This window comes from Dipodomys merriami, unplaced genomic scaffold (genome assembly GCF_024711535.1).
Source record: "Dipodomys merriami isolate MVZ:Mamm:240054 unplaced genomic scaffold, mDipMer1.0.p SCAF_8, whole genome shotgun sequence".
In the NCBI taxonomy this organism is placed as follows: domain Eukaryota; kingdom Metazoa; phylum Chordata; class Mammalia; order Rodentia; family Heteromyidae; genus Dipodomys; species Dipodomys merriami.
The window spans coordinates 6,520,996-6,536,184 of record NW_027206401.1 but is presented as its reverse complement, the minus strand read 5'-3'; the positions used below and the strand labels follow the sequence as shown (position 1 = coordinate 6,536,184).

The 15,189-nt window shown below is 40.9% G+C and overlaps 1 protein-coding gene across 3 annotated transcripts in view; it reads right to left on the bottom strand.

Annotated features, from left to right (window-relative positions):
- Positions 1-15,189, bottom strand: part of Serac1 (serine active site containing 1) — a 36,885-nt gene that overhangs the window by 13,510 nt on the left and 8,186 nt on the right. For 2 of the 3 annotated variants that reach the window (XM_070010388.1, XM_070010387.1), the window contains exons 3-9: positions 14,076-14,112; positions 11,611-11,747; positions 10,399-10,488; positions 9,008-9,139; positions 6,381-6,502; positions 5,085-5,213; positions 870-983 (exon numbers count right to left, since the gene is read on the bottom strand). In XM_070010388.1, coding sequence (XP_069866489.1) covers positions 870-983; positions 5,085-5,213; positions 6,381-6,502; positions 9,008-9,139; positions 10,399-10,488; positions 11,611-11,747; positions 14,076-14,112 — 761 coding nt within the window. Of the gene's footprint in view, positions 1-869; positions 984-5,084; positions 5,214-6,380; positions 6,503-9,007; positions 9,140-10,398; positions 10,489-11,610; positions 11,748-13,058; positions 13,175-14,075; positions 14,113-15,189 lie in introns of those variants that run through there. The other variant, XM_070010389.1, reaches the window with a different exon arrangement.

The window sequence follows — 15,189 nt, the reverse complement described above, 5'->3', positions numbered from 1 at the left end:
GGGGATGGTTAACATGTTGCATTTGGGCACCACAAAGTTTGTTGCTTCAGTCCTTTTTATGTTAAACTGATCATGACAGAAAAGTTTCTATAATGCCAAAAAGGTTTACAAATCCTTGATAGTTACAACTTAAATGAATGGTCATCTATAGTTCCCTTTTTTATTCTATTCTCTGATTAAAAGTAATGGAAATTAACTGATTAGTGAATCATATGTATAAAAATAGGTGGTGGAACACCTAGAACCCCAGCTACCTGGTGACAACAGGAAGAACTGGATTTCAGGCCAGCCATGGCAAAGTTAGCATGAGACTGTCTAAAAAACTAAATGGAAAAGTTGCCTCAAGAGGTAGAGCACCTGCCTAGCAAATGTGAGGTCCTGAAAAAGGCAACAGAAGATAGTGTAACTCAAATGTCACATTTAGACAATGGGTTGTTTTCTTTATATGAAATTAAGATTTTTCAGAAATAGAGACAGGTGTTGGTGGTTCACACCTCTAATCCCAGCTCCTCAGGTGACTGAGATCTAAGGATCACAGTTCAAAAGCAGCCTGAATAGGAAAGTCTGTGAAACACTTATGTCTGATTGATTAATCAGCAAAAGCTGAAATGGACCACAAGTGGTAGGAGCCTTGAGCAAGAGCACTGAGAAACAGTGCCTAGGCAGTGAGTACAAGCAAATCTATCTATCTATCTATCTATCTATCTATCTATCTATCTATCTATCCATCTATCTATCTCTAAACGGGAAAAAGCAGAATTTAAAATGCTTATAAATTTTATTATATAGGTGGATTTGCATGAATCAACTTGTATATTTTTTTCAATGTAGCCATATAAAGTAACCCGCATTTTGAAAACGTAAGTTACCTCTGAGTGTTTCACTATTGCTTCCAAGCAGAACATTTCCACCGCGGCTGAAGGAACGTCTCCAAAGCTTTCAGCGTAGGGAAGCCCATTTCCTCCAAAGCACCACAAGCCTCCCTGAAACCAAGACAGGAAAACTGGTATGGGAAGTGACTAGCTACAGAATTAGAATATTCCAATAGGTAAAGGGACTCAAAATACTTTGGAAATTTAAAGAGAACTTTATGCAAATTTCTGCTGTTTATTAGAACAGATAATTCAAAGAATTATCTCCCAAAGAGAGAACACTGCTGTCCATTCTCTTCCGTATCCGCTCATGGGGAATGTGAACATGGGTCAGCCTCACGGTCTAAGCCTCTCTTCCAGCACCTCATAATTCATTCTGTGGGTCGCTGTCCAATTGTGCCCACAGAGTAGTCAGAAAGCCTAGTGACCAAAGTCCGAAAATAGAGACCATGATGATGGTGATCACTGAATCTGATTCTTCCTAAGCTAGAATTCAAGTTCATCCCTTTTTCTTTTTTCTGGAGTCCAAACACCAGTACCACCACTACCACCAAAAAAAAAAAAAAAAAAGTAAAGAAAAAGAAATGCATAGGTAAACCAGGCACTGGTGGCTCACGCCTATAATCCTAGCTACTCAGGAGGCTGAGATCTGAGGGCCATGGTTCAAAGCCACCCGGAGCAGGAAAGTCCATGAGACTCTTATCTCCAATAAACCACCAGGAAACCGGAAGTGGCTCTGTAGCTCAAGTGGTAGAGCGCTAGCCTAGAGCTGAAGAGCTGAGGGACAGTGCCCAGGCCCAGAGTTCAAGCCCCCCAACCAACAACAACAGCAAAAAAAGAAATGCGTAGGGAAAGTTGGAAAGAGTGACAATGTTTATAACAAGGATAAGACATAAAAATAAAAGGACTAATAAAAACAATGCATACAAGAAATTTTTAATCAGAAAGGAACTTAAATCTATATATTACTGTAGATATGTAGCTAAGAAATTTATGTGATTTAATATGAAATGGATTTTTTTTGGTAATACACATGATTGAATTCAGAACCTTACACTTGATAGGCAAGTACTCCACCTCTTGAGCCTCACCCCAGCTCTTTTGTTTGTTTTGCTTTTGAAATCATTTGAGGCTCAGAGGCTTCAAACATTCATCCTCCAGACTCCACCTTTTTTGTTACTCTTTCAGTGCTAGTGTTTGAACTCAAGGTCTTGTGCTTGCTAGGCAGTCACTCTACTACTAAGCCATGCTTCTAGCCCTGTATTTCTGGCTGCTTTGAGCTACAGTCTCAATCCTGCCTGGGATCTCGAATCTACCTATTTTAGGCTTCCTATCACTGCTAGGATGACAGGCACACACCACTGTGTCCATTTCCTTCTGTTGACATAGGAGTCTCACAGATCATTCTTCCCAGGTTGGTCTAGAACCTCACCGATGTAGTTTAGGTTAACAGGTATATGCCACTGCATCCAGCTATAGGTTGAGAAAGGGGTCTCATGAACTTCTCTGCCAAGGCTGGCCTTGAACTACAATCTTCCCATTTTTAGCCTCCCAACTATCTACTATCACAGGTATGAACCACTGTTACCCCGTTCCATAGTGGCTATTCTTACCATATAATCTGCATTCCAGTTAATTGTTAATTGTTAGGGTTACCTCCACTTTTGTCTCTGTCACTCAAAAACATTGTGATTCACAGTGGAGAGACCCCATTTTCATTTAAGCCACATACAAGCTTGCACAGGCTAGTTCTTGGTAGTATTATGGTTTATCCACTCATCATTTGATACTTTCTTATTTAGGACCTATTGTATTAGGTAATACACTTGGTATTGGAGCGGTTACAGACTGCTGGAAAGCAATGAGAATGCTCCACAAAGCAAGCAGTACAATTACCAAAGAGGATGGGTGCTATGAAGGCTGATACAATACTGAACAGTGCAAAGACGAGGAAGAGTTGCTGAGGTGTTCCCACTGAGAGCTGAAGGGTGAGGAGCAGCCATGCACCGTGTGGTGAGCTGCAGACAACAAGGCTCCAAGCAGAGGGATGGTAAGTTGATATACGTGCTCACATCAGGTTCAGGAATGAAGAGCAAGGCCACAAGGAGGACAAGGAGGTAGGAAGGAAATATGTCTATAAATAACATTGCCCTGGACAAGCTGAAACTATCCGATGTTAGACAAGACATGCTAAATTGAGGCTTTTCCCTGACTTCCTGAAGAAAATGGAAGCTGAGCATAGTCAGAGAAACACAGATGTAGACAGGAAACAACTGAGAATGGTAGGTCCAGAGTCTCTTGAATCTGACACCAATAGCACAAACAAAAGACAAAAAATGCAGTCAGGTCCAGTTATTCATGCCTGCAATCTGAACAACCACAGCTTAAGACCACCCTAGGCAAAAAGTTAGTGAGACTCATCTCAATAAATAAACCAAGCATAGTGGTTCATGCCCACATCCAAGTACACAAGAGGCATAGGTGGGAAGATTGCAGCTCAAAGCCAACTTCAAGAAAAAATTTAAGACTCTACCTGAAAAACAAAGCAAAAAAAAAAAAAAAAAAGAGTGACTGGGTCAGAGCTCAAGTGCCAGAGTGCCAGACTAGCAACTCAAGGCCTTGAGTTCAAACCCTAATACTGTCCCCCAAACAAAAAAAGTGAAAAATACACTTCATAAAAATTGAGCCTAGCCGGGCGCTGGTGGCTCACGCCTATAATCCTAGCTACTCAGGAGGCTGAGATCTGAGGATCGCGGTTCAAAGCCAGCCCGGGCAGGAAAGACTGTGAGACTCCTATCTCCAATAAACCACCAGAAAACCGGAAGTGGCGCTGTAGCTCAAGTGGTTGAGCACTCGCCTTGAGCTGAAGAGCTGAGGGACAGCGCCCAGGCCCAGAGTTCAAGCCCCACGACTGACAAAAAAAAAAAAAAATTGAGCCTGTATGGGACCCATTGCAACAATGAGATGTACAACAGATGTTATGTTGAAAAATGAACTTTACAACTTTGGATGGGGGCACGTATGGGGGCGGGGGGAGATGGGAAGGGAGGGAAGGGGAAACAAAGGAGGAAGAAACAATGCTTGATAAGAAATGTACTCATTACCTTGCCCATGTAATTGTAACCTCTCTGTACAGTATTTTCACAATAAAAAAAAAAGAAAAAGAAAAAAAATTGAGCCTGTAATCCTAGATATTGGGAAAGAGGGCTGAGGCAGTTCATGTTCAAAGTCAACTTGGGAAATTTAGCAAGACCTTGTGTGGAAAGAAAAAAGACCAAATTTATACTACCTCAATACCACAGAAAATCCAAGTGAAAAAAAAATGACTAGAAAAGAGAACCTCCTGAGATAGCTAGAAGAAGCAACAGAAAAATTTCTTAGTGAAGAAAATTCTAGAATCCCTGGTACTTAGGATTTCTCTACAAAACAATCCATTAAGTCAGGGGTAGGCTTGCAGTCATGTAGAGAAGCAATCAACACCAAAGGAATGAAAGCACAAACAGGAATTGTTCCCTGAAAGAGGAACCAACCTAAGAAGCTGAAAGACTTTAAATTCTGAGGGAAGTGAAAAAGAAAACAGAAGGCAAGATGAAGGAGCTGGACACTGTGGAGGAGTGACAATGACCATGAGCAGGTAGCTGACTAGCTGGATGTGGGAGGAAGGAATCGAGTGATTTTCCTGGTGTTTAGCTCAGTGACAAAATGGGTGCTCTGTTATTTACTGAAAAAAACAAAGAAGGATTTTGCAGGAGAGCAGACTAAACTTGAAGTTAGAATTCCTACTGTATAGACACCATGTGGAGGCTGGATGTTAGCTACCATCTTAGACATCACCAGCATGTATGTGACACTTAAGATCTTGCAACTTACCATCTATTCTTATTTGTTTGTTGTGGTGCTCAGCATAGAACCCAGAACCTTGAGCATGTTAGGTGAACACTCTACCTCTAAGCCACATTGCAAGCCTTACAGATTCTTCAATGTGCAATTGAAGCACATGAAGCTATAATGATTTTATAAACACAGTAAAGGGCTCTTGTAGGTACCACATGTCTCTTGTGTACTTTGGTGACACCTAGTCTGGTGCACAGCTCACAAGCAGAAGTCAGTATGCTTATTTAGTAACTTAGGGTGCTAAGTGCTACTCTCTGGCACAGTGTCTAGGAAAAAGGAAGCACTCAAACTTGGTACTGAAGGAATAAACAAGCCAACCTTCTGAGCAGCCAGACTCTGACTGCTCTCATTAAGAGCCAAAGATGTGTAGTATTGGATACATTCATCTAACTCCGTTTGAGGTAAGGAAGCCAACAACTGTCTCAGGTCCTCTTCAATGGAAGAATCCTGAAGTAAAAGGAAAAGAAAATCTTCAGAAACAGACTCCACAAAAAAAAAAAAAAAAAAAAAAAAAAAAAAAAACACCCAAAGACTCAAAGCCAAGATATGCACACACCCTATACATACATATACCTACAGTATACACTTGTGCAGAGATAAGCTAGTGCCTTGAAAACAGTTGCCCACCCAGGTAAATAACCATTTATTTTTCAGTTCTGTGCTCATCTGTCTTAGAGGACCTATTGAAAGTTAAGTCACTTTTCAGCTTATGGGTTTCTTGACAACTTGATTCCAAAGGAATTGTTGTAATGTTTTCCTGGTTAAAACTCTTCTTTAAAAAAATCCAGAACTTGTTACTATCTCATTTTACCTGATAATCTATTTCCTGCATTTTACCTCTTCTCATTTTCAAAACCTGGCTGCTTATGGAGGCTTTAGACATTTCATTTTCTTTCCTTTTTTTTTGTCGTCGATCGTGGGGCTTGAACTCTGGACCTGGGTGCTATCCCTCAGCTCTTCAGCTCCAGACGAGTGCTCTACTGCTTGAGCCATAGCACCACTTCTGGTTTTCTAGTGGTTTATTGGAGATAAAGAGTCTCATGGACTTTGCTGCCTGGGCTGGCTTTGAACCATGATCCTCAGAGATCTTAGCCTCCTAAGTAGCTAGGATTACAGGCATGAGCCACCAGCACCCAGCTAGACATTTCATTTTCTAGTCTAAACAAAGTGCTAAAGAAACATGCACTAATTCTGTCATGTCCCAGGAAACATTTATAGACATTTGTTATAACTAAGGTGGTACTGGCACCAGGGAGAAGAGTCCAGAAACGCTGCTAACACAACCTACAATGTACCCAGAAACCTTCTGCAACCAAGCATAATTTGGCCCAAAATGTCAAGAGTGTTGATATGATCTGTGAAAGTTGATCATAAAAACCTAAGGGCTCAATTCACAGATAATGGTGTGTGAGGGGGTCTCCCAGTGATACACAAAGGGGCAAATGTTACCGCCACTGAGTCAGTGCATGAAAACAAAGATCACATTTTCATGACCTAGCTGACCTGCTGGTAAAAATTAGCCAGCAATTGCTTTCTGAAAGCTTAATTTGCACACAAGATAAAGATAATACACGGGACTGTTTTTTCACTCTCTAGATGATTTTATTTACTTACTTCTTTTAAAGATGGCAGAGGAGGTGGTGGGAGAAAAAAGCGGAGATCACTCTCCTTGCTGCGTGCCAGTCCGATGAGAGTTCTCGGGTCACAGGCTTGTGCAATGATCCTGTATTGGTAATCTGTTATAAAAGTATTTGTTTTGTTAACGTCCAAATTAGCTTATAGTTGCCACAAGGATCAAAGAAACAACCGAAAGCACTAAACCACTGTACAGTTTGTAATCCAAAGTTTCCCACGTAGTGTTTCACACACGAGTACATTCCCACTGACCATCCCTTTTAGAGCAAAGCCCAACAATCCTTCCGCTGAGGTCAGCATTCACCTGGGGGCCAGAGGTTGGGGTCTAAGAAAATTTAAAAACTGGAAGCTCAGATGTGAAAGCTGGTGAGTCAGAATCAATTTAACTTCTTCCATTTTAACACTTCCGTTTCAGAGGCTGTTCTGATCGCCACTCAAAACACTGGAGACCGCAAGTCTACTACTGTCTGGTGGTGATGGGATGACATTTCAGCCCCAGCGATGTCCACGACTGCTAACACTCAGGTTCCAGGTAAAGATACTTGGATGTAAACATACCATTTGTCATGTGTCAAAAACAAAATTCTAACTGAGCACTGGTGGCTCATACCTGTAATCCTAGCTGCTCAGGTGGCTGAGACCTTAGGACTGTGGTTTAAAGCCGGCACGAGCAGGAAAGTCTGTGAGACTCTCATCTCCAAGTAACCAGTATAAAGCCAAAAGTGGAAGTGTGGCTCATGGAGTAAAGTGAACAAAGAAGCTAAGCAAGAGTATGGTGCCCTGGGCTGGGAAGGTGGCTCAGTGGTAGAGTGCTTGCCTTGCATACTTGAGGCCCTGGGTTCGATTCCTCAGCACCACATAAGCAAAAAAGAAAAAAGCCAGAAGTGGCGCTGTGACTCAAGTGGTAGAGTGCTAGCCTTGAGCTGAAGAGCTGAGGGACAGCACCCAGGCCCAGAGTTCAGACCCCACAACCGGACCCCCCCCCAAAAAAAAAAAAGAGTGTGATGCCCTGAGTTCAAATCCCAGAACTGGCACATACATGCACATGCGCGCGCACACACACACACACGCACACACACACACACACGCACACACACACACACACACACGCACACACACAAATATCCAACTGCAGAAGCAAGCTTTCTTTTCAATAATACCAGCTCTTAACCTACATGAGCATTTTAGGATTAATTAGGTAGAGATCTTTTCAGAATCTACCTGCAAGAACTCCTCCTGGTTTTTCTGATATAGTAAATCTAGAATGGAATTCTGGAAAGAAGATTTTTGTAAGAAAGATTTTTTTTTTTTTTTTTTTTTTGGTTCCGGTCGTGGGGCCTGAACTCTGGGCCTGGGCGCTGTCCCTCAGCTCTTCAGCTCAAGGCTAGCGCTCTACCACTTGAGCCACAGCGCCACTTCTGGCTTTTTTCTTTTTGTTTATGTGGTGCTGAGGAATCGAACCCAGGGCCTCTGGCATGCAAGGCAAGCACTCTACCACTGAGCCACCTTCCCAGCCCCTGTCAGAAAGATTTTAAGTCTCAACTAAGTTTAAATGCGTTTATATTTTATTATAAATTTTTACCATTGTCTTTACCAACAAATTAATGAATTGATTTGTCTCAGATGAGAGTTAATTTTTTTTTCAAAAATTCTTCTCATTGGGTGCCTGTGTCTCATGTGTGTAATTCTAGCTACTCAGGAGGCTGAGATCGATGATCACAGTTGGAAGCCAGCCTGGGCAGGAAAGTCCATGAGACTCTTATCCCCAATAAACTATTCAGAAAAAGCCAGAAGTGGCGCTGTGGATCAAGTGGTAGAGTGCTAGCCTTGTACACAGACACTCAAGGACAGTGCCCAGGCCCTGAGTTCAGGCCCTAGTCCTAGCAAAAACAATAAAATTAAAAATTCTTTTCTAATGTTGACCTTTTATCTTTCCATTGTGAGATCTAACCCAGGGCCTCACACATACTAGGCAAGTGCTCTACCACTAAGCTATGCTCTTAGTTCTATCAATTAGTTTTACAAGATGAAGATTCCACTAAAAAATTACAGTTTAGAGCAAGTACTAAAATTAGAGCAGCTTTTATTCAAGTACTTTAACCGAAAAGCTAAGATTTTAAAATACAACTAAATATTTTAAAAAAGTCCTTTAAAATATTTTTATTTTCACTGACGTATTTTAAAAGTATTTTAATATACTCCTTAAAAACATGTATATGCATGTTTTCCACATACTTAGCTAATGATCAGTATTAGAGCCAGGTAAACTTAGAGTGAAAGAAAATATAACCGAATATAGTACATCAAGCAATTAAACATATTTCATTAGTGGGAGCCAAAAGAAAATGAAAGCAAAACACTAGAATTAATGAGCTTCTCTGGAGGAAATAAAAATTCTTTTTGGTAGAAAGTTACATAAATATATATACACATGCCTCAGTTTTGAAGCTGCTCTTACTAAACAAACCTGGAGCTGCTTCTCAAATTTCTGGACGAGTTTTTAATACATATCAAGACTGTGACTTATTTCCTTTCCTTAGTCTCATCCCTTCTCTTACATGAGACATCAAGAGCTAGCTGAGGCGCACGGCTCCGCGGCTCATTACCGTGCCAGTGGTGGGTGTCGGACATGTCCTGCACGGCCTCCAGTCGTGTGGTCCTGTCGTCTGCCTGGCTCTTCCTCAGGAGTAGCCACATGGCGCACTCATGGTCTTCTAAGTCAACTGTGCTAAAGGTGCCTGCGAAAGAAGACGATCCAAGAACATGACAAATAAGCAGTGAAAGGAGTCTTTTTATCCTTCATTTCAGGTGATTTATAAATATTTGGGCCTACAATAGCAATTTAAATCCATAGGTAGATATTGGTAATAACCAGTATGCTTGATCTTATCTCTAGCAGATTCCTTGTTCATACTGGCTCTATTATGTATATATGGGGTTTTTTTGCTTGTTATTGTTGTTTTGCCAGTCCTGGGGCCTTGAACTCAGGGCCTGGTCACTGTCCCTGAGCTTTTGCTCAAGTTTAGTCTCTACTACTGTAAGCCACAGCACAACCTCTGACTTTTTCTGAGTAGTTTATGGGGCGTAAGAGTTTCATGGTCTTTCCTGTTCAGGCTGGTTTCAAACCACACTCCTCAGATCACAGCCTCCTGAGTAGCTAGGATTACAAGTGTGAACCACGGGCACCTGGCTGTGTATGTGCTTTTGCTTTATATATTATGTTATCTTTCTCTAGATAGGGTCTTTTTTTCTTTCTCCCTAAAAAAAATTGTATTTTAAAAGAAATAGAATACACAAAAAGTTGGAAAGACAACGTACTAGCAACCAAATGCTTATCACGTCTCCATCCAATAATTGTCATTCTGCCATATTTACTTCATCTATAGGCATGTAAGTGCAAAAGATATGAAAGGAAGCTGCAGACCTAATGACATTTTACCCTTTCATGGCTCAACCTGCATTCCTCAGAACAACTCTGTGTTGTCTTACATATAATCAGTGTAATTATCACACCCAAGAGTATTAACAAATCATCTAAAATCCAGTTAAATCCTATTCATATTTTACTCAGAAATACCTCTACAGACTATTTAAAAACATGATTTGATCAAATCTCTTTAATCTCTTTGATTCTAGAAAATTTGCCCACCTACTCTTCATGCCAGCTTTTTAAAGGGATCCGGTCAGCTTTTTTTTTTTTTTAATAGTTGTATACTATAGACTGTAGACATAATAGTCTCCTTATGTGAAAGATTGAGTAAATTTTCTGAATGTATTAGAAAATATTTAAGCTCAATATTTATTATCTATCACTCAAAGATGAAAGAAACCGGTCTAAAAATAAGCCCTTAAAACTAAATACAGCTCAAGAGACTAATGCTGGTTAACTTCCCATAGATATTAAGAGTATTACTATAAGACATTAAAAATTCTTAGATTGGTCATTTAAGTTACTTCTAGATTCTGCTGAGGATTAAAGTTACCTTCTGAGACTTACCAGCAAATGGATTCCGTAATATCTTGGCTGATGCTGCTAATACTTTTCTTACTGCTTTGTGAAGTTCTTTTCTTGCCTGCCAGACAATCCCTAAAATGATAGCAAAGTTTCATAAAACCGTGACAATACTTTTTAAAGATTCCTTTGCTTTTTTCCTTGTTTCCACCTATCTCTCTCTTTCTCGGTCCCTCACTTCCCTTCCTCTTCCTTTCTCTCTCTCCCTCTTGCCCTTTTTCTTGGTGGTACTAGGGATTTGAACTTAGGGCCTCATACTTGCTAGACAGGTGTTCTATCCCTTGAGCCACACTCTGGTCCTTTTTTCTTTTGTTGTTGAGATATGGTCTCTTTTATGCCTAGGCTGGCCTGGATAGCATTCCTTTTATTGAGGCTTCCCACATAACTAGGACACCAGGTATATGCCACCATACCCAGCTTTCTATTGGTTGATAGAGGACCTCACAATTTTTTGCCCTTGCTGGTCTGTGAGCCATAATTCTCCCAGTCTCAGCTTCCTCAGTGGGTGGGATTACAGGTATGAGCCAAATATGTACTTTTAATAAAGCTATTAAAAAGATGTAACAATAATCCACATGACTAGAATTACAAAGACAGGCTGAAATACAAGCAGGTACTAGAAGAATAAATACAAACTGATTATTGTGGCAGTATGGGAGCAGGCACAAGTTGGCGGTCATAGGAGCAGACAGCTGGCAGTCAAGTGCGGTGAGTCAGCCACCCATAGCTGATGAAAATACCCACCTCTGCTCTAAAATGTCTTGTTCATATGTGCGACCTCAATATTGAGAAAGGGAATGTTCTAACTAGTGAAGACACTGATTGTGACAGATTATGGCAATAAGCTGGTATTCATGTTTATGAATCCATCTCAAGTTTGGTTTGCATGAATTACTCCTGTAAAGCAGAAATATCTTTGAGCTAAATGACAAAATCATGGTTTTTGGACAGACATCAATGAGAAGAATTCCATTTTCAGCCAGCCCCTGGTTCTGGGCATTCTAGGACAGTTGCAGTTTGTAAAATACAGAAATCCAAAATGTGATCATCCATTAATGCTTTAGGAATGTGCTTGGGATTTCTTTGAGTTAGTTATGACATTAATACTGTGTTTTAAAGAGTCTTATTTTTCAATTCAATAACTAGCTTCTGTTTTTTCTTTTTCAGAAAGATGAGCTTCTTTTACAATAAACTTACCATGATTTTCTGGTTTGTTTAAAGGAGCTGTATGCACATATATATATGACTTCATTTTTTCTTTTTCTACCACTTCAGTATCTAATGTCAATGACTTCTTCAGAGCCAGAACTTCATATGTAAAGCATAAAGAACCTCTTAAAGAAGAAACAGAATATTCATCATAAATTGAGGACCCAAATGTCGCCTAAGAGCTTTTCATAGTAAACTCCTTTCTTATTGTAAAATGTAACATACAATAATGTGCAAAGGATGCTTACACATGTGCGCGCACACACACACACACACACACACACATATACACACACACACCTCTGTTTAAAATAATAGCAAACAGCAGCATGATCATATCCAGGCAAGAAACAGAGCATTAAGAGTGCACAGAGGCCCATAGTGCAGCTTTTCAAGGTCCTCACTCATCCTCTCTCTTTTTTTGGGGGGGGGTCGGTCGTGGGCCTTGAACTCTGGGCTTGGGTGCGGTCCCTGCGCTCTTCAGCTCAAGGCAAGCATTCTACCCCTTGAGCTACAGCGCTACTTTCGGTTTTCTAGTGGTTTATTGGAGATAAGAGTCTCACAACTTTCCTATCTGGACTGGCTTTGAACCGAGATCCTCAGATCTCAGCCTCCTGAGTAGCTAGGATTACAGGCATGAGCCACCGGCCCCCGGCCTCACTCATCCTCTCTAGTCTAACAGTAATTATAGTAATGGCCTTGCTCCTCTTACAGTTTTACCATCACATGTGCACATTATACAATTTTGTATCAGTGCAGTCACCCTAGATGTATTCTTTGGCTCAGTCTTTTGTTTGTGTCATATCCATGCTATTGCATTAAAGGTAGCTCCTGAATTTTTATTTTTATTTGTAAGTGATTCACTCACCATATCAATATATCAGAGCTTAGTTACTCACTCTAACAGACATTTACGATGGTTCTACTTTGAGTCAACTGTAAATAATCCTATTACAAATCTATATTGTATACAGGTGTAAATGTTCTTTTACATACTTATCTAGAAGCAGAATTAGATACTTTCTGACAGTACGTATATTGGCCAACTATAAAGATAGTATCAAGGGGCTGGGAAGGTAGCTCAGTGATAGAGTGCTTGCCTTGCATGCATGAGGCCCTGGGTTTGATTCCTCAGCACCACATAAGCAGAAAAAAAAAGCTGGAAGTGGCGCTGTGACTCAAGTGGTAGAGCGCTAGCCTTGAGCTTAAGAGCTGAGGGACAGAGCCCAGGCCCAGAGTTCAGGCCCCAGGACTGGACCCCAAAAAAAATTAAAAAAAAAAAAAGAGATAGTATCAAACTTTTTCTCAGTAAGATTAGCCAATTAATTGTAACATCAGCAGCATGTCAATTTCTCCTTTTCTAAGAAGTATATTTAAAGTCTGCTTAAAATGTGAAACATGGGGCTGGGAAGGTGGCTCAATGATAGAGTGCTTGCCTTGCATGTATGAGGCCCTGGGTTCGATTCCTCAGCACCACATAAGCAGAAAAGCCAGAAATGGCACTGTGGCTCAAGTGGTAGAGCGCTAGCCTTGAGCTGAAGAGCTGAGGGACAGTGCCCAGGCCCAGAGTTCAGGCCCTACAACCAACAAAAAAAAAAAGTGAGACATAACCAGGTGCTGGTAGCTTACATCTGCAATTCTGTCTTCTCAGAAAGCTGAGATATGAGGATCACAGTTCCAAACAAGCCTGGGCAGGAACGTCTGTGAAACTCTTATCTCCGATTAACCACCAGAAAGCTGAAGTGGCACTGTGGCTCAAAGTGGAAGAGTGTTAGTCTTGAGAGAAAGAACTCAGGGACAGTGCCCAGGCCCTGAGTTCAGCTCCACACAACCAGCGGGGGGTAGAGGGTGTGTGGAAGGCACATGTTTACTCTTTGCCCAGAGAAGTCATCTAAATATGCTTTGCCTTACATTACAATGTCATGAAGAAATGCATGGAGTTGGATAAAATGTATGAGTTGATTTTATATTTATACTAGTGAAACCAAGTGTTAGCAAATATAGTAGTGTTAGATATATACTTCACATACTTATCCTCACTCAGAAAGGAATAAAGAATGAAAACTAGTTACTAGAAATAGGGTCACTGCACAAATACAACAGATGTCAATATGTTTTCTCTGAGTGCCTCAATTTTCTTTCAGGACAGCTCTGCGGTGCTGTAATGAGGTAGACTTTCCTAGCACAAGCTGTGACTCCAGGAGGCTGATGGAAGGCAGTAGTGTGTGACCCTTCACATCAACAGAATAATCAGAGGGTAAAATCCCCAGTGCACATTTGGGCCCAGAAAAGCATTCCTCAGAAAGCAGAGTGTCTGGATCAAAATAACCTGAAGTAGGAGAACCAGTCATTAAACCCGCATCCTTTAGCTACTCCCGGCTACCTAGGGGTCACTTCCTTGAGATTTTGGATAATATAATGAAGCCAAGAAATAGTCAGCAGAAGACACTTACCCTAAAATAAGGGATCCAGTCAATTTTATTATATTTCCTGCAAAAAAGAAAGAAAAAGCCAATGGGATGAAATTTATTTTCAAAAATGTGTCAGGAAATAGGCAACAGTGTCTTTCATATGTATTTGGGTAAAAATTCTGATTATTAATATAATCTATTGTTATCAACCCATACTCTCATTTTATAAATACAGACAACAGAGCTTAGAACAGGCAGTTATCCCATTCTTCCATTCACCAAATATGATTTGAAGAGCCTCTGTATGGCACCGACAACAGTAATAGAACCAGGGATGAACAAGACACTGCCCTCATGGAGTTCAGAGTTCATGGGAGATACCAGATAATGAACCAAGCCATATCTGGACTCTATTGAATGACAAGTGACAGATCTAACCTGGCTGAGAGTTCCAGAGAAGTTTCTTGAGAGAGGCATGGCCACAGTCTGGGGTAGATGAGGCAGATCACAAGCTCCATAAAAAAGACAAAGTGGTGCTGTGACTCAAAGTGGCAGAGTGCTAACTTTGAGCAAAAGAGCTCAGGGACAGCACCCAAGCTCTGAGTTCAAGCCCCACAATCAGCGGGAAGAAAAGAGTCATAGTTTACCCCTTGCTCGCTCACTATTTCTAGAACCTGACAGAGATGTATGACACCTTACCCTGTTTTGCAAAAGCTTAATAAGAATGCAGTGATATTTACATTTATAAGTACGAATTTGACAGGAAAAAATGGGAGAAGAAAGAACTTCCAAGAAAAACAATCATGTCTGGCTCCCGGCTTAGAAATTTAAGGTAAACCACTAGTATAGAGGGTTTAGCAGGTGGCTCAGTGGTAGAGTGCTTGCCTTGTATGCATGAGGCCCTGGGTTCGATTCCTCAGCACCACATAAGCAAAAAAAAGTCAGAAGTGGTGCTGTGGCTCAAGTGGAGAGCGCTAGGCCTTGAGCTGAAGAGCTGAGGGACAGCGCCCAGACTTGGAGTTCAGACCCCACAACTGATATTAAAAAAAAAAAAAAAAAAAGGAGAACTTACCATAGGGTTAAGTTTTTGTGGTCCAATGGGGCCTGGAAATGTACACATAATTCCATCACTGTCTCTCTTAGAAAATGTTATAAT